The sequence below is a fragment of the Petromyzon marinus genome, chromosome 12 (genome assembly GCF_048934315.1).
Source record: "Petromyzon marinus isolate PM22_M1 ecotype Great Lakes invasive population chromosome 12, UKy_Petmar_22M1.pri1.0, whole genome shotgun sequence".
Classification (NCBI taxonomy): Eukaryota; Metazoa; Chordata; class Hyperoartia; order Petromyzontiformes; family Petromyzontidae; genus Petromyzon; species Petromyzon marinus.
In genome coordinates, this window is record NC_133678.1 from 15,596,779 (window position 1) to 15,614,975 (window position 18,197).

Here is an 18,197-nt window from a genome sequence, read left to right on the forward strand (position 1 = left end):
TCTCTCTCTCTTCCTCCACTACCCTCCTGCCCGTGGCTGTGAGCCGCACCGTCGTACCTGGCAACACGGACCGATTGAACACTCCGTTCTGCATGCAGAACGGACCGAGTGGAGATTTCGTCAGTTCGATCTCGGTCCACCTCCGGTGCTTCGTCTGTTCCGTTCTCGCTTGGGGTGATGGCAGCAGCAATGAGTCCTATGGGCAACTATTTTATTTTATTTGACAAGACAAATGACAACTGAGCTACGTAGCTCATTTTCAGAAGCGACCTGGCCATCCACAAATTATAGCTCCACAAAGTGGGCTTATCATCGCCATCGTGTGGACATTTACAGCAGCCCAAAAATACTTTAAACCGTGATGTTGACGCTAAATGCGGATGGGGGAAACCCCGGGGAAAAAATCCACGCGACCACAGAGAGAGAGAGAGACACGCAAACTCCAAATATACAGCAGCAGGCGTCAGGGTCGGGTTCGAACCCACGACCTCCTGTAGACCAAGCGAGGTAGTTAACATCTCCTAGCCACCGTAATGATGATGAGAGAGAGACACGCAAACTCCAAATATACAGCAGCAGGCGTCAGGGTCGGGATCGAACCCACGACCTCCTGCATACCAGGCGAGGTAGTTAACATCTAGCCACCGTGGTGCCCAGTGAGGCCCACAGTGAGTGTTTTGGTTGAGTTAGACGTGAAGATTTATCACACTCCGAAGTGAGCGCCGTGGGATTAACAAGTTTGCAAGCCGCACTGCTCCAGAAAAGCAACATTTTATCTCAAAGCCTCGCCACGTGTCCCACCGTTCCCTCTACAACTTGAACACCCTTACAGGTTGACAAGAGGGTAAAGAAGCTGACTATACATCAGCCGGGACGACCATCACACACACATACACTGTATAAAGGTCATGGTGCTGCCGTTCAATTGCTTGCTCAGACCAGGCGTGTTGGGATAGCCTAGATATATATAGTAGAGTTGTAATCGTGACTGCCCGTGGGTGGAGAGAGGATGTGAGTTGCGGATTATATTATCATATTAAACATAAGAACCGGAAGTCAAACTACGTCACACTATTATAGAGAACTAGCTTTACCACCCGACTTCGCCCGGGACTCCGATTCACGACGCCCGGCCGCCTTTGTCTCCCCAGTGGCGATGTTCACACACCACACCAGTTACTCGTTTGAGGCTGAGTCGACCTAGGGGAGGCCCAGGACCGGTTCAAATAATCGTGGTGGCCGTGAGCGGGAATCGAACTCGGGTCGCCGGGTTCGTAGCGCGGCGCGCTAACCACTACACTACAATGCGTTACGCTTCCACATGCGTAGGTCACATGACAGATTTGACGTCACAGCTCACTTGCCGTACAAAAAATAAATTCATTATTGAGCTCCCCCCCCCCCCACAAAAAAAGTGTATTTTTATAATTTTTGCATGGTGTACAGTCTGGAAAGTACCCACATGGCATATTTCAAGTTTGTCGCATGTCGGGAAGTATGCTAAACATTTTGAACAGACGCACAATCACAACTTTGCCTTTGATATATATGGAGATAATACTTCGTCAGGAAGAGGAAGTGCAAATACAATTGTAATGAAGTCGTTATATTAAAAACGCTTGATAGTTTCGAATATTAATTTTTAAAGCGTAAGTACTATTATTCCTGTCATATCAATCGACAGAATTTTTAATCACACACATTTGTTTATTAAATATTAATTTTAAATATCAGTATTGCATTGATTTGAAGCTTTCGTGACTGCAGGAATCCATACTCTTTGGTTCTTTCGGTAAAGTCACGTGGGTAGAACGTGACTTTACCAAAAGAACCAAAGAGTATCAGTGTAACATTTGTATACTATTATTATGGCACGATAACATTTATAATAATATAGAGGGAAAAGTTTTTGGGGACAAAGATATCAAACAGCCATTTTTGAGCATGGAGGGATAATTAATCATGGAGTACCTCCTAAATAGACGTCATTCGGCAAGCTTACAATAGCCAACGCGTCCCCCATGATTAATTATTCCTTCATTAAATTTTAGTTCTTTGTACCAAGAAAATGGCGTCATGCTTCTTTACGCCATTGTCCGACTATGAACCATGAGTGACTGAATTTAACCATTTAGGATCTTTGATTTAATTCCAGAATTCCCTTATGATTCAGTATATCGTGTGCACGATTTAGTATTTTACGCGCAAAAAATAATAAATTGTGCGCAATGAAACTTCTGACCCTTAGCCGTCAAGGCGTGGAGGAGTTTCGCGATGGTAGCAAACCCGGCGACAAAACGGCGAAAATAAGACACGAATCCTATCAAACTTCGCAACTCCCCTACCGACATGGGGGTCGGCCACGTCCGAACACACGCTGTTTTCTCGGGGTCCGTTGCAATTTACTGACAATGTGACCGAGATACCGCGCGGATTTTTGCAGGATGTGACATTTTTGGGGCTTAAATTTGAGATTTGCCGCACGCATTTTGAGAAGGACAGCATGTAACCGATCAAGATGTTCTTCGAACGTACGGCTGAAGACGATAACATCGTTGAGGTATATCAAGCATGAGTCCCACTGCAGTACAGCTAGGACAAACTCCATCAATCATTGGAACGTAGCCAGCGCAGAGTGGAGCCCCATCGGAAGCCGTTTAAATTAAAAAAAGGCCCTGTATTAAAATTCCAGAACGGACAACAGACGGAGCAGCTCTCAAATTCCCATCTCTACTCTTTGGTTCTTTCCGTAAAGTCACGTAGGTAGAAATAAAAAAAACAAATCACAACGTTTCGATCACAACACAAGCAATCCTCATCAGGTGGAACAACCACAGCAAGAAACGATGCTGAAGTAGGCGAGAGTGCTGCCGTGACAAGAGGTTTTATAGGTAAGAAAGGGGGGAGGAGCAAGGGGGGAGAGAGAGAGGGGGGGTGTGGAGCAGGGGAAGGGGAGCTGCGTGAGTGCTAGGGGAGAAGCAGTGAGGCTGGGGGGGGGAGTGGGCGGGGCTAGAAGTGGGAAGCTGAGTGTGGGACGCGGGGGGGAAAGTAACTCGGAAAAATCGACTAGTACCCGGCGGGTATGATGGAAACAACCACAACCAGTTAAGGCTTTACCTGGTTAATAACATCCAGTGATTTTTCAATTTGTATCCATCTTCTCGGTTGAAGTTATGTCTATGTTTATATATCTGGATGGCTTCATGAACAAACCTTTGGTAGTTGCCCGAAGGTGTGCAGAGTACCTTGGTCTCGGAAAAAAACAATATCATGCGAGCCCACAGCGTAATAACAATGGTCAGCCACGGCAGAGGTATTGGTTCTGCCGTGTTCCCCATCTCTGTTTACAGCACAAAGTTTGAAATTGGATGACATTCTTCCTTGCTCTTCAAATCCTTATCGGTCGATTCCATTTGACTTGTACTGTCCGTCAATACAATCAGTGTTTAGCGCTAGAATTTTCAAGAAATGTCTCGCATACTTCACGTCGTGAGTCATGCTGCGCATCCACTCTGTATCACGCAAGCAGGAATCAATTATAATTCCGCCCAAACGCATCAGGCCACAGAGAGTCACTGCATGTCGGCAACGTGAACTAACGGTTGTAATCGTGAACAAAGAAAGTGGAGAGGGTGCAGATTGGATCTACGAAGAGGAGTTTGATCTGAATGGAACATCCATTCCACAGGATGAAGAGATCTATGCTCTCCCTATTTATTCCATGAAGGAGTATTTTGCTTCTCCATGGTAGAATGGATATGCATACATTTTGTAAATTTTTTGAATTATTGTTATTAAACATTTTTATTCCAATAAATCCAACAGGGCTTTTTTATTCTGTGGAATTGATATATGATTGTTATAATTGTACTCTCCATTTTGCTTCGTTCTTCTACAAAGTTTCAAGTATTTTTTTATGTCATGGGACCTTTTGGCGTCGTCTAACACCGTTTGAGACGGGGCTCAAAAGAAAGCTTTCCAACGCCTTTTTAATAAATGTTTTCTCCTAGAACATCAGAGTGCAGCACCACATTAAATACGCGCTAAAATGACAATAGTTTAAAGTGATTTGAAGCATGTTTTATTTTCAACATGTAAATATGGTTTTGGGGGGGGGGGCAGAGCTTTGTGACATCATATTTCAGGGGGGTCTGACTTTTTGTGACGCCGTGTGACGATGGGGGGGATGGGGGGGGTAAAAAACGACCAAAATCGCGTGACGTCATTTATGGACGGCCCCTAACGACGCTTCGAGAAAGACTGAAGGGCAAAGTGAGACGTCACCGACACCTCACCCCTCCGAGACGCTCTTTAACACCCGTGTGTGTTCTGTTCTTAGCTGAACAAGAAACACATCCTTCACCTGCGTTACTACTACGTACCTGTTGCATTGTCCAATTACGTTTTAAACATCCCAATCTCCACCACCACTCCCACAATTACCAGAACCCATACGGTTTACCCAGTATTCTTGTACAGAAACATTTAGTTTTCAGATCCATACGGCGTAGAACCGTTTCAATACGGGCAATAACAAAACATGTCTACAGTAAAACCTTGGATTGCGAGTAACTTGGTCTGCGAGTGTTTTGCAAGACGAGCAACAATTTTAAATAAATATTAATTTGATAAACGAGCGAGGTGTTGCAATACGAGTAGTGTACGTATACGCTTTGTCTGCCTAGCGTCACGTGATCACAACTGATATACGAGCGCTTTGGATTACAAACACGTTTCTGGAACGAATTATGCTCGCAATCCAAGGTTTTACTGTATTTGTTTGTGTTTCTCCCTTGTGATGGGACTTTGTAAGATGAACGTTGAGATTTGTAAGGGGCACGGGCTGACCAATAAGGTCTGAATTGGTCTGTAATGAGGTAGGGCACTGATAAGGAGTTGACAGGTGTGCAACTCATCGGATCGTTGTGGGGGGGGGGCAAAGTTTCACCTCTGCTCCTGCGTGTGCCGCTGGACGGGAGGTGATGGCACGGGGCTTGACGACGTCATGGGCATCACGGGCTGCGTCACGCTGGGCGTGGCTTGTAAGGCGGTTTCCCACCTTTGGTACGTGTGTCATGCTGTATATTAGTGTGCTGTGTTAGTAAGGTACGTGTGTCATGCTGTATATTAGTGTGCTGTGTTAGTAAGGTACGTGTTTCATGCTGTATATTAGTGTGTTAGTAAGGCACGTGTGTCATGCTGTATATTAGTGTGTTAGTAAGGCACGTGTTTCATGCTGTATATTAGTGTGTTAGTAAGGCACGTGTTTCATGCAGTATATTAGTGTGTTAGTAAGGCACGTGTTTCATGCTGTATATTAGTGTGTTAGTAAGGCACGTGTTTCATGCTGTATATTAGTGTGTTAGTAAGGCACGTGTTTCATGCTGTATATTAGTGTGCTGTGTTAGTAAGGCACGTGTTTCATGCAGTATATTAGTGTGCTGTGTTAGTAAGGTACGTGTGTCATGCTGTATATTAGTGTGCTGTGTTAGTAAGGTACGTGTTTCATGCTGTATATTAGTGTGTTAGTAAGGTACGTGTTTCATGCTGTATATTAGTGTGTTAGTAAGGCACGTGTTTCATGCTGTATATTAGTGTGTTAGTAAGGCACGTGTTTCATGCTGTATATTAGTGTGTTAGTAAGGCACGTGATTCATGCTGTATATTAGTGTGTTAGTAAGGCACGTGATTCATGCTGTATATTAGTGTGTTAGTAAGGCACGTGATTCATGCTGTACACCTCTTATCCTAATGCCGTAAATCGTGATATAAATGCTCCCTTCTTTATAAAGTACCTCTATCGCGTCAAAATTAGAATCCATCTGCCCAAATGAGTGTGGAGCAGTACTTGCTTTGTTGATGGGCCATGAGCCCGTGGTGGGAATTCCACGTCCATATGGACAGGCCAAGTCTATACATAAGGCAACCGCTGTGAGCAAAGGTGAGAAGTGGATACGGTTAGGTGAAAAATGCTCACTCATTCAACGTAACCTACAATCTTGCGTGAGAACACAACCATACCCGTGACACTGGGCACGCCAGTTCGTAGAGTGCGTTGCCGTCCGAGTCGGACGAACACGACGAGAAAGAGCTTCTCCGGTTATGGACGATGTCTGGCATCTTGCAAATAATGAAGTTGTAAAGTCATCAGAGCGATCTTCTGCTAAAATGAACATTTAGGCCGTGGTCTTCTGTTTACAGTCCTGAGCCAGTGGTGGAAATGTATCCAAAGTAAGTATTTTGAACTTAATTTGCACCGTACGTAGCAAACCGTGCTAATTGGAGGTGCGGGACAGCCACGATTGACTTCCCCACAAAGTGGTACCAATTTTATCCACCCTGGAGCCTAGAGCCGAGCCAACCCCAACCAAGCTATGAACTCATGAGCCACTCGCTCTGCCGCTGAGCCACCAGTCACCACGAAGTCGTCACTCGTAATCCGCTATCGCCTCCGAGCGACCGTGAAACCCTGAGGAGGACGCCGTGCGTGTGCTGCCACCCTCCCCCCAGGGCGCGATGCTCAACTCCTCGGAGAGCTGCCCGGCCTCCGGGCTGGAGCGCCCCGAGGTGCTGGGCTGGCTGCTGGAGACGTGGACAGCGTGGACGGGCCTGGAGGGCCTCGACGTCTGCCTGGAGTACGCGGCCCACCTGCTCTGGGTCTTCACGCCGCTGCTCGTCGTCTTCATCCTGCCGCTCTTCATCCTCCTCTTCCTCTACCTCTCCATCCTCTTCCTGCACGTCTACGGCAGCAAGAGCGTGCTGCGCACGGCCTACTCACACAGCTTCTGGGACGGGGCGCGCAAGACGCTCGCCGCGCTCTGGGACGGCCACGCCACCATCTGGCACGGTGAGCCGCCCCTGCGGCACCCAAACTGTTAAATGAGAACTATTTTTTATTTTCACAGGCAAGGCCCCACTGGGCTACGACGTAGCTCGTTTTCAGAAGCAATCTGGTCACCACGAATGATGGCTCAATGAAGTGGCTGATCGCGTGGAAAGTTATCGTGGCCAAATATTCTTAAATGCGTGATGTTGATTCCAAATGCGAAAGGAAAAACCGGAGGAACCGGAGAAAAATCCACACGACCACGGGGAGGGAGAGACACGCAAACTCCAAATATTACAGCAAGCGTCAGGGTCGAGAATGAACCCATGACCTCCTTTATACCAGGCGAGGCAGTTAACATCTTGCCACCAGGGTGCCTCCACATGCGGCAGCTGTGGTGGTGGCGGTGCTGATGGTGGTAATGTAGCGGCGGTGCCGAGGGTGGTAGAAGTGGTTGAGGTGGTTGTGGTGGTTGTGAGGGTGGTGGTGATTTTGCGCTCTGAACCTGGCGATCCAAGTTCGATTTCCGCTCGCGGCCAACACCAGTGACAATTATCTGAACCAGTCATGGGGGCTCCCCTAGGTCAACTCAGCTTCAATTGAGTACCTGGTATGGTGTGTAAACATCGCCACTGGGGAGAAAAAGGCGGCCGGGCGTGGTCCTGGCCACCAACCCCCTCGTGTGCCGTGCCAATCTTCATAGGCGCTCTCTAACAGCACTTACTCCACCAGTCTGTTAAGACTACACGGGGATCTCTGTCTCGTTGTGTGTGTGTGGACTTTACAGGCTACGAGGTGCACGGGATGGACAAGATCCCAGACGAGGGCCCGGCCCTGATCATCTACTACCACGGCGCCATCCCCATCGACTACTACTACCTGGTGTCCAGGCTCATCCTGCAGAAAGGCCGGACCTGCCACTCGGTCGCCGATCACTTCCTCTTCAAGATCCCCGGTGAGCGGCTCAGCGGGCCACCCCAGACCCAGACCCAGGCCAAGGCCACCCCAGACCCACGCCACAGCCACCCTTGCCTAGAGCTCTCACCTGCCTCTCACCTGCTCTCTCACCTGGTCTCTCACCTGCTCTCTCACCTGCTCTCTCACCTGCTCTCTCACCGGCTCGCTCATCGATTCGCTCACCTGCTCTCTCACCTGCTCTCTCACTGGCACTCTCACCTGCTCTCTCACCTGCTCTCTCACCGGCACTCTCACCTGCTCCCTCACCTGCTCTCTCACCTGCACTCTCACCTGTCTCTCACCTGCTCTCTCACCTGCTCTCTCACCTGTCTCTCACCTGCTCCCTCACCTGCTCTCTCACCGGCTCGCTTATCGATTCGCTCACCAGCCTCCGCGCGACCGTGCAAGCACGGCCGGTCGGGCTGTTGAACCGTGCATCGAGCGACGTTTGTTGCGTGCAGGCTTCCGGCTGCTGCTCGAGGTCTTCTTCGTGACGCACGGCCCCAGGGAGGAGTGCGTGCGTGCGCTGCGCGCCGGCCACCTCCTCGCCATCTCGCCGGGCGGCGTGCGCGAGGCGCTCTTCGGCGACAATGCCTACCGCATCGAGTGGGGCGGCCGCACCGGCTTCGCCCAGGTCGCCATCGACGCCCGAGTGGTGAGCGGCCGGCTCGTCGGCGACGGCGCCTTCTCCCTCGTCGCGAGCGGCGGCGGCGTTGTTCGTGCGAACCCTTGACATCGGCCTCGTCGACGTCTTGAACGCTGCTGTCATCAACGTCGTCTTGAGTGCTGTCATTGTCGTCTCCATCACACGAACATCGCGATCGTGATTATTGTCAATATCAGTACAAACGTCATCATCGACATCATCCGCAGCAGCAGCAACAGCAGCTTAATTTTTATAGCCAGAATGTTTAGGAGCACAGTATCATCATCAGGAACAACAGCATCATGGTGATGTTGGTATCATTACAATCTTCAATGACAGACATGTAATATGCATTATCAACATCATCAAAAGAAGCATCATATCATCATCACTAATGAGTGTCATCATCATGAGTGTCATTATGATGGCTGTAATCATTCTCAAGGACACCATCGTCACAGCCATCATCATGATCATCATCTCGTGTGAGTTGATATTGAATTGGGCACACTACTGCATAACGCTGCATCTACTGCACGATGGTGAATGGGTCCGTTCTAGAAGCAGATAATGCGTTGTGGCAGCGTCTCCTCTGTTAGCTTGCGTCAGTGCGCCGCGTGTGTGTGTGTGTCTTCGTCTATGCGTTTTATTTAGCTCGTTCGTAACTTTGCGTGGTCTGTGTTTTTCTCCGTGCGCAGCCGATCATCCCCATGTTTACCCAGAACATTCGGGAGGGCTTCCGCACGCTCGGAGGACTGAGTGAGTGCCCCTGCCAAACGCCAAGTAGTCCTTGGGCATCTCCACCGCTCACCACGTAGCCCTGAGTAGTCTCCACCGCTCACCACGTAGCCCTGAGTAGTCTCCACCGCTCACCTCACCAAGTAGCCCTGGGTAGTCTCCACCGCTTGCCTCACCAAGTAGCCCTGGGTAGTCTCCACCGCTCGCCTCACCAAGTAGCCCTGAGTAGTCTCCACCGCTCACCAAGTAGCCCTGAGTAGTCTCCACCGCTTGCCTCACCAAGTAGCCCTGGGTAGTCTCCACCGCTCACCAAGTAGCCCTGGGTAGTCTCCACCGCTTGCCTCACCAAGTAGCCCTGGGTAGTCTCCACCGCTCACCAAGTAGCCCTGGGTAGTCTCCACCGCTCACCAAGTAGCCCTGAGTAGTCTCCACCGCTCACCAAGTAGCCCTGGTTAGTCTCCACCGCTTGCCTCACCAAGTAGCCCTGGGTAGTCTCCACCGCTTGCCTCACCAAGTAGTCCTGAGTAGTCTCCACCGCTTGCCTCACCAAGTAGCCCTGAGTAGTCTCCACCGCTCACCAAGTAGCCCTGGGTAGTCTCCACCGCTTGCCTCACCAAGTGGCCCTGGGTAGTCTCCACCGCTTGCCTCACCAAGTAGCCCTGAGTAGTCTCCACCGCTTGCCTCACCAAGTAGCCCTGGGTAGTCTCCACCGCTCACCTCACCAAGTAGCCCTGAGTAGTCTCCACCGCTTGCCTCACCACGTAGCCCTGGGTAGTCTCCACCGCTCACCTCACCAAGTAGCCCTGAGTAGTCTCCAACGCTCGCCTCACCAAGTAGCCCTGGGTAGTCTCCACCGCTCACCTCACCAAGTGGCCCTGAGTAGTCTCTACCGCTTGCCTCACCAAGTAGCCCTTGGGCGTCTCCACCGCTTGCCTCACCAAGTAGCCCTGGGTAGTCTCCACCGCTTGCCTCACCAAGTGGCCCTGGGTAGTCTCCACCGCTTGCCTCACCACGTAGCCCTGGGTAGTCTCCACCGCTTACCTCACCAAGTGGCCCTGAGTAGTCTCCACCGCTCACCAAGTAGCCCTGGGTAGTCTCCACCATTTGCCTCGCCGCCGCCGCTACCGACTCGAGTCCCAATCAGCCCTTTCATGGGATCGCACCGCTGCTGATGTTGCCGCTGCTGCCACCATTATAGAATCTCAGCCACATTCGGAAGAACGCTGCTGGCGAGCGAAGTGGAACAACGCAGACGTCCAAAATAAACACCTGCTCACTCGAGACCCCAAAATATCGTACCTCCTAGCTTTTACATTCCCCCGTCGAAGACACTTGCGGTGGAGCCATCATCTGCATCAGAACCTCACCACGCCGATGCTGCACCGTGCCTCCTTTATAAGTGGAAAATTCCAGAACAAGCCACAGCAGTGCCATTGTGGCCATGCAAACTAAACCCACCGTAGCCTGTGTTCCTTCAGTCAGTTCAGCAGAAGTTGGAAAAGCGAAAGGACATTAACTCTCTCTCCTAAAGCCCTCTGGCCAGCAGACCTCGACATTGGCATTGAGCTTTTGAACATATTACTGCCATCACACGCATGAATAGAATATAATTGTATTCATAATAAAGGCTTTTGGGTTAGATCGCGTGAATATAAATGTGTCATAACCCTCCACCACCCGACAGAGCCAGGAAGGTTTGTCACGTAAACAAAACGCACCAATCAGTTATGACTTCAGCCCACCGGTGTGTTGGAGAGTAAAATACACAATATTTACAATTTGAATACGACGTTTCTGGAAACATTTCTGCGTAGTATAGCCCCCGCGCTGCCGCAGGATGCCGCTTCAATGCGTAAACGTTACGCGCAGACAATCGGATTCGCACGGTCCCCCTGCACGGTCCCCCTGCACGGTCCCCCTGCACGGTCCCCCTGCACGGTCCCCCTGCACGGTCCCCCTGCACGGTCCCCCTGCACAGGCGAGCAGAACAAAGGTCCCTCTGTTCACGCCCTTGGACCCTTGGGAGCAGCGGTGTTCAGGAGCGCCTGTCAAGGCTGGCTCGGTTTGCCGAGCACCGTTGCGTACGACAGACCTCGCGTGGACGCTTCGAAGCTCAACCTACGCGGCATCAGCCGCTATTTGTTAACGGGTCCTGGCAAACTTAGTAAATGAGATACAGGTAGTCCCCGACTTACGATGGAGATGCGTTACGACGACCCCATCGTAAGTCGAAAATATCGTAAGTCGAAGATGGCCTTAGCCTACCCAGGAGTCTTAAAGAATGGTGATAATTTAGCAGAACAGAGCAATTTACAGTACCGTACTGTATAAACTATATACTGTATGTATTTATTAATTACAATACTGTATTGCACAGTTAAATTTAAAGTAAAAAACAAGGTAAATTCTTAGCCTACCTATATGAACTGCAATTTCATAGAACGTTTTTTCAGGAAACAATCCTATCTGCTATGAAAAACTTTTAACATGCATTGAACGTACGTATCGTGGTAACCCTAAAATGAAATCGCTAAAGCTATGTATCATACTTGCATTGAACGTAACGTATCATATTCTACTGTACTCACCAAGATTCTGTCCATCGTCTGCATACTTGAACGATGTTAGGTTGTTGATGGCTACATTAACTTAGTTGTCGGAAGAGGAGGATGGCGATGATAAAGTTACAGTATCGTACCTCGTGGTACGCTGCTGCGTTTGCCTGCCGCGCGAAAAAAAAAATATTTTAACATTTTGTCATATCGCCATCGTAAGTCGGGGACTCTCGTAAGTCGGGGACCATCGTAAGTCGGGGACTACCAGTATTTGTGGTTGTATACGCTCGGTGGACGCTTACAGGGCCGTGCAACACAAAGTTAAACTGTAATAAGTGCATAGTAATAATAAGCGTTGCTTTATTTATCTAGGAAAAGCTCGTTGAGTCTCTGCTTTTGCAGGAGCGTTGCGCTGCCTGTACGAGCGATGCCGCCTGCCCTTGGTGCCCATTTACGGCGGCTTCCCCGTGAAGTTCCGCACCTACCTGGGAGATCCGATCCCCTACGAGGCCGGCACAACCGCCCCGGAGCTCACCGAGAAGGTGCCCGCCCGCCCGCCCGCCTGCATTGTGACCGTGGTTACCGCTTCTGGCCAGCGCGTAACTTGTGGTTCCATTTGTTTTGGCAGACCAGGCAAGCCCTGCAGAGGCTGATAAACGAGCACCAGACGATCCCGGGGAACATCTTCCGCGCTCTGCTCGACCGCCTGAGCCGCCGCACCAAGGAAGAGGAGTGACGCTGGCGTGGCGACTACGGCGGATGACACCCACCGGGGCGACCTCAGCCTCGACCTCAGCCTCGACCTCAGCCTCGACCTCAGCCTCGACCTCAGCCTCGACCTCAGCCTCGACCTCCTCGTCGTCCCAAAGCGCGAGCTCGTGGAGGCCGCCAGGCCCCGTGCTGCCACGAGGACGCCCGGCTCGTGGCGCAGGTCGCCGCGGGACGTTCCGTAACCGGCCCTCGCTGGATCTCAGGGGCTCGCGAGTCGATCGCGACTCCTCGAACGGACTCATCGGGTCAAACGTCTTTGTGTATCGCCAGCGTCGTGGGAACATTTTATGCGCCGTGTCGCGTAGAGCGCACATCGTAAATTGCGCTCCAGGCCTGCGTCAGACGTTCGGTACGGTGTCGTGGTTCACTGGCACGCTGCACTTTCTGACAGTTCTGCCACTGTCTGTGGGGGGGTTCCTGTGTATGGGGCACCACGGTGGTGAGATATTAACTCCTTCACCTGGTATGCAGGAGGTCGTGGGCTCGATCCCAAGCATGACGCCTGCTGTATATTTGGAGTTTGCGTGTCTCTCTCCCCGCATTTAGAATCAACATCACGCATTTAGAGCATTCAGCTGCTCTAAATGTCCACGTGATAAGCCACTGTGTTGAGCTGTCATTTGTGGCTAGGTAGCTTCTGAAAAAGAGCTACATAGCTCAGTGGGCCTTAAACCTGGTAAAATATAAATAGAAAAAAAATATAGAGGCCACCCGGGATGAACGCAGGTGCCCTTGTGCACACTGGCGGAGAGGAAATCCCCGCACGCTGCGCTGTGCTGATGATCGCAAGCAAGGCGAGACCGGTGGCCATGCGACTGTGAAGGGGGGTGGGGGGGCACCAGAGCTGTGGGTCCTCATCCCGGCTGCTACGAGGCCGCGTGAATCCACACGGGCGCCTTGGTAATCGTGCGAAACGCCTCGAGACTCGCGACCTCTCTGGAGCCCTGCGAGCGTCCACGAGACACTCCGTGGGCTTCGGCCCTCGCTGAATACTTTGCGGGTGGCCGGTATGCTGCGGCGAGCGGCACGGGACTGGTCGACCACAGCTCGTGGAGAGGTACACCGGACGTGGCGGTGGGCTGGGTGCGGTTGTACTTTCTGGGTCGACGACCCGGAAAATGCGCCCCGGTTGCTTGTGTCCCAGTATTTGCGTACAGAACACTTCCGAAGCTTCGTCAGTGCAGTCACGGGTCACCGCATTGACCTTTTCCGAACGGCGTGCGAGAGGAACACGACTCATGAGGGCGGTGGTGCCTTTATCTCTGGTTACTTACGATTCGACTCCAGAGGAGGGGGAGAGAGAAGTGCTGGGTCGGCACCTTACCCAGGCACAGGACAGCACCCACACCCTCGCGTTTGCTGCATCCAGGTTGGGGGGAGAGTGCTCTTGGAATTGACGGGAATGAGTTGTGCAATGTCTGTGCAAGCAGTGGAAATGCATAGAAGGAGAAATGTCACCCGCTGTGGAGATGGAGCCACGAAATCGGCTCGTATGCAGTTGCCGGGTGGATCGATGCATTGCTGGATTGAGAGGTGGCGGCGGCTTGGGAAGGCTTTAATCCGGCAGTGGATCGACCATGGCTGATGACGACGATGAGCCCATTAAGCATAGGAGTTACTCTTCGCAAAGGGACCATTGCCGCTTCAGGCACAGTGACCACTGCTGGGTTTTTCCATCGCTCCATGCCTTTGTCTCTGACCTCCATCACGTGGCTGTCGTGGTGAATTCATGCTCAGGTTCTTAAATGGCAATCGCTAAACTCGTGACCGTCCATGAACCGGCAACTGTTATCAGGATCGGTTATCGGTTCAGAAGGTCGGGAATCGGTAACCGATTCCAGTGGGATTTTTAGTTACGGACGCGCTGATTTAATCTTTCACCATTGGTTCAACTGCCGTGCCCGGGAGATGGAGTCGAACCGGTGACCTGTGGATTGAAAACCCGGGGAGATGACCTTGACACCACCGCTGTGGCCTCTCCCTCTGTTTCTCAGAAAGCTAAACGCGTTGTGTTTATTGCTTTCGACATCTCTCTGTGTGCGGCGATCCGTTCACCTTTTTTTATCGTGAAACATTTTAACAGCCTTAGTCCGCACAGAACACGGTCATTTAAGTATAAGTGGTGCCTTTCATGACGCGCCTCTTGTCCGTGAGAATTGTATATTTTTGACACATAGCACAGTACAACACATTCCGCAAACGTACATATCAGGTTCGTCGCAGCCCAGATCCGACCGCAACGGTGATTTTGGAGTGCGTGTTACGCGTGCCGGCACAGTACACGCAGGCTCCGTGTGCACGGTTGGCGTCAAGACGTCGGCGCAATTCCGCAGAGAGATTTTCGACGTGCGGTGTCTTTTGGCGTCACCGAACGAGTGGCGGCGGCGGTGAACATTGCGGGACAGCTGCGAGGAGCCGCGTCACGTTGGGGAGGTCGCGTGTCCCACGTGCGTCGTGGCGCTTGCCGCCGAGCCGGTGCGTATCGACGTCGTGGTTTGATTTCCCACTGCAGCTGCTCACTGGTGTCCGTGTGAGAGTTTTAAAGCTCGCCCTGCGTTGCGAGGTCGATGTTTAATGACCTCGTCATTGTGTGCCTCGGATACCATTTCCCAAAATGCAGTATGACCAAATACTCTAATTTTTGTCTGTGCAATTCTGAAATCCCAGGTCTCGTTTGTAAGAGAATCACACTGGGTGGGCAGTCACCTGGCTAAACAAACCTCAATCGCTTATAATTGTAAAAAAAAATCAAAGTGTAGAAATGCGGTGATATGAATGAATGTATAATATGCTGCCTGTGACTTTACAACCACGTTACGTAAAATGGGCGCCAAGTGTTGATATCAGGTACAAACGAGTGCAATCTGTCAATGCGCGTGGTGGGCCTACCGTGAATTTGTTGACTCGGCGGTAAGGGAAGCGTGCATGTCCTTTACGCTGCCAGTGGGAGTGGTCTACGCCGCCAGGCCTTCGCAGGGCTGTGGGGAGGAACCGACGGCGTCGCTCGCACTCTCTGCCCACGTCCAAGTCCGCGGCCGCCTGATCCTCGTAACGGCGTGGCAGGCGGCGTGGCCGAGCGGCAAGCGCGTTCACCGCTTGCTGGAGAGGCTCGCGGTTTTAAAGACGGCCGGCCGGTTGGCCGGGCCCGGTTGATGCTGCGCGCGTGTATTAACCAGAAATACGTTGCACTGTCTGTTTAGTGGTCGATGTTGAAAAAGCTCCCGTGGTGTTATTTCAAAGATAGCAGGAGGCTATGTGTGTGCGCGCCAGCGTTTGCGGTTCAAATTTGGAAACGACACCACAAATTAGCGAATCGGGTTAAAGCCACGGGGTAAAGCCACGTGACAATGTCGTGCCCTTTCCGTCAAACTACTGTAGACTAAACCCCTCTGCGAGACATGGCGACATGGTCGATGGCCTTCTGCTGTAAGAATGGCTCGAGTACCAAATGGACTGGCGGGGCCTTCGATTTAACGCGTGGCCTTTGAAATGGCTTGTTCAGAGACGGTAGGCGAGCCAACACACAGCAGGATGGCGATACCCCCGCGATGCCTTTGGCTTCGTGTCCTTCAATTGGTGGGCAATTGTTGACCAGAGATGGAGCCTGATTGCCTGGGTGTCGGCGTGCCGCGCGGGGTCACAGCACTGCCGTGTGGTTTAAGATCCGACTGCCTGACAGGTTTCACTCTTTGCGAATTTCCAAGCAAATGCAAAACAAAGTCCCGAGGATGTTTTTATAAAACAAATCGGGGAGGTCACTGGTGTTGTGGGATGAATTGGGTTCTGGACCATGCAGTACGCGTTGAAAATCATTCCATAGCAACGGCAGAGGTGGATCTGGTTTCCTGCCAAGGGGGGTCGAGGTGGGCCACCGAGCAAAGCGCCGCTGAAGAGTGGGGTACAGCTTTCCCTCGTTATTCACAAAACTTGCTCTCAGCGATTTTGGCAATCTGCGAATCGCATCTGGAACTCTGCATCGAGAGAAAGTGATGAGCGACAATGTTACGAGAGAAAGCGATGAGCGACAATGTTATGAGAGAAAGCGATGAGCGACAATGTTACGAGAGAAAGTGATGAGCGACAATGTTACGAGAGAAAGCGATGAGTGACAATGTTATGAGAGAAAGTGATGAGCGACAATGTTACGAGAGAAAGCGATGAGCGACAATGTTATGAGAGAAAGTGATGAGCGACAATGTTACGAGAGAAAGCGATGAGCGACAATGTTATGAGAGAAAGTGATGAGCGACAATGTTATGAGAGAAAGTGATGAGCGACAATGTTACGAGAGAAAGCGATGAGCGACAATGTTACGAGAGAAAGCGATGAACGACAATGTTATGAGAGAAAGCGATGAGCGACAATGTTACGAGAGAAAGCGATGAGCGACAATGTTATGAGAGAAAGCGATGAGCGACCATGTTATGAGAGAAAGTGATGAGCGACAATGTTATGAGAGAAAGCGATGAGCGACCATGTTATGAGAGAAAGCGATGAGCGACAATGTTATGAGAGAAAGCGATGAGCGACAATGTTATGAGAGAAAGTGATGAGCGACAATGTTATGAGAGAAAGTGATGAGCGACAATGTTACGAGAGAAAGCAATGAGCGACAATGTTATGAGAGAAAGTGATGAGCGACAATGTTACGAGAGAAAGCGATGAGCGACAATGTTATGAGAGAAAGTGATGAGCGACAATGTTACGAGAGAAAGCGATGAGCGACCATGTTATGAGAGAAAGTGATGAGCGACCATGTTATGAGAGAAAGCGATGAGCGACAATGTTATGAGAGAAAGCGATGAGCGACAATGTTATGAGAGAAAGCGATGAGCGACAATGTTATGAGAGAAAGCGATGAACGACAATGTTACGAGAGAAAGCGATGAGCGACAGTGTTATGAGAGGAAGTGATGAGCGACAATGTTAGAGGAAGTGATGAGCGACAGTGTTATGAGAGGAAGTGATGAGCGACAATGTTAGAGGAAGTGATGAGCGACAGTGTTATGAGAGGAAGCGATGAGCGACAATGTTACGAGAGAAAGTGATGAGCGACAATGTTATGAGAGAAAGCGATGAGATCAAGAGATGAGAGATAGAACTTCTCTTAAGCTTTAGAAATATCTACGATATCTGCAGGACAATACCCATTATCCGCGAAATTTGCTATACACGAGCATCTGCGGAACGTGTCCCTAGCGAATAACGAGGGAATCTTGCAGAGTTCAGCGGGGAAGGGTGAGCGTGGCGATGTCGGGGCGTGAGAAGTCTGGTTTTTCTGACGCGTGTATGACGCGCGGTCACTTGGGATCAAGCCAGGATGCGGTCCAGCTTTTGGACGTCGCTTTGTGGAGGCCGCCTCTGGGAACAAATGTAATCCTCCCTCTGCTCACGATAAAGCTGTTGCATTTTACTTCGTCACAAATTCGAATGTGCTGATGTCTTGTTGTTTAAACCAGTTTTTGTTAGCCTCGTAAAATCATTCGTACGCTTGGCACACCAACCTCATCTGATCGGTCGGTCAAGCGGACTGGTTGTTGTCACCATCGAACTGCAGGTCACGTAACACACTCGCTCACCCACCCACACATCACTCGCCACACTGCAGGTCACGTAACACTCACCCACCCACACATCACTCGCCACACTGCAGGTCACGTAACACTCACCCACCCACACATCACTCGCCACACTGCAGGTCACG

The 18,197-nt window shown here is 50.9% G+C and overlaps 2 protein-coding genes and 1 long non-coding RNA gene across 5 annotated transcripts in view; 1 reads left to right on the top strand and 2 right to left on the bottom strand.

The window, feature by feature from the left end:
* The window catches only part of LOC116941490 (interferon-induced protein 44-like), a 20,248-nt gene extending 19,977 nt beyond the window's left edge, over positions 1 to 271 (bottom strand). The window contains exon 1 of one of the 2 annotated variants that reach the window (XM_076066676.1): positions 58 to 271. The gene's annotated coding sequence lies outside the window, so the exon portion shown is untranslated. The remainder of the gene's footprint in view (positions 1 to 57) is intronic. The other variant, XM_032952613.2, reaches the window with a different exon arrangement.
* Positions 1 to 17,918, top strand: part of LOC116941493 (DGAT1/2-independent enzyme synthesizing storage lipids-like) — an 18,810-nt gene extending 892 nt beyond the window's left edge. The window contains exons 2-7 of one of the 2 annotated variants that reach the window (XM_076066677.1): positions 6,511 to 6,847; positions 7,614 to 7,781; positions 8,245 to 8,438; positions 9,128 to 9,188; positions 12,125 to 12,264; positions 12,356 to 17,918. In XM_076066677.1, the coding sequence (XP_075922792.1) occupies positions 6,517 to 6,847; positions 7,614 to 7,781; positions 8,245 to 8,438; positions 9,128 to 9,188; positions 12,125 to 12,264; positions 12,356 to 13,039 (1,578 nt within the window). In that variant the 5' untranslated portion in view covers positions 6,511 to 6,516 and the 3' untranslated portion in view covers positions 13,040 to 17,918. Of the gene's footprint in view, positions 1 to 6,510; positions 6,848 to 7,613; positions 7,782 to 8,244; positions 8,439 to 9,127; positions 9,189 to 12,124; positions 12,265 to 12,350 lie in introns of both variants that reach the window. The other variant, XM_032952617.2, reaches the window with a different exon arrangement.
* On the bottom strand, positions 9,813 to 10,262 carry LOC142924349 (uncharacterized). The gene is made up of 3 exons (XR_012941595.1): positions 10,106 to 10,262; positions 9,957 to 10,028; positions 9,813 to 9,915 (listed from the first exon to the last, which is right to left on the bottom strand). It is a non-coding gene; the product is annotated as an uncharacterized LOC142924349 (long non-coding RNA).
* Positions 17,919 to 18,197: the final 279 nt, after the last annotated feature.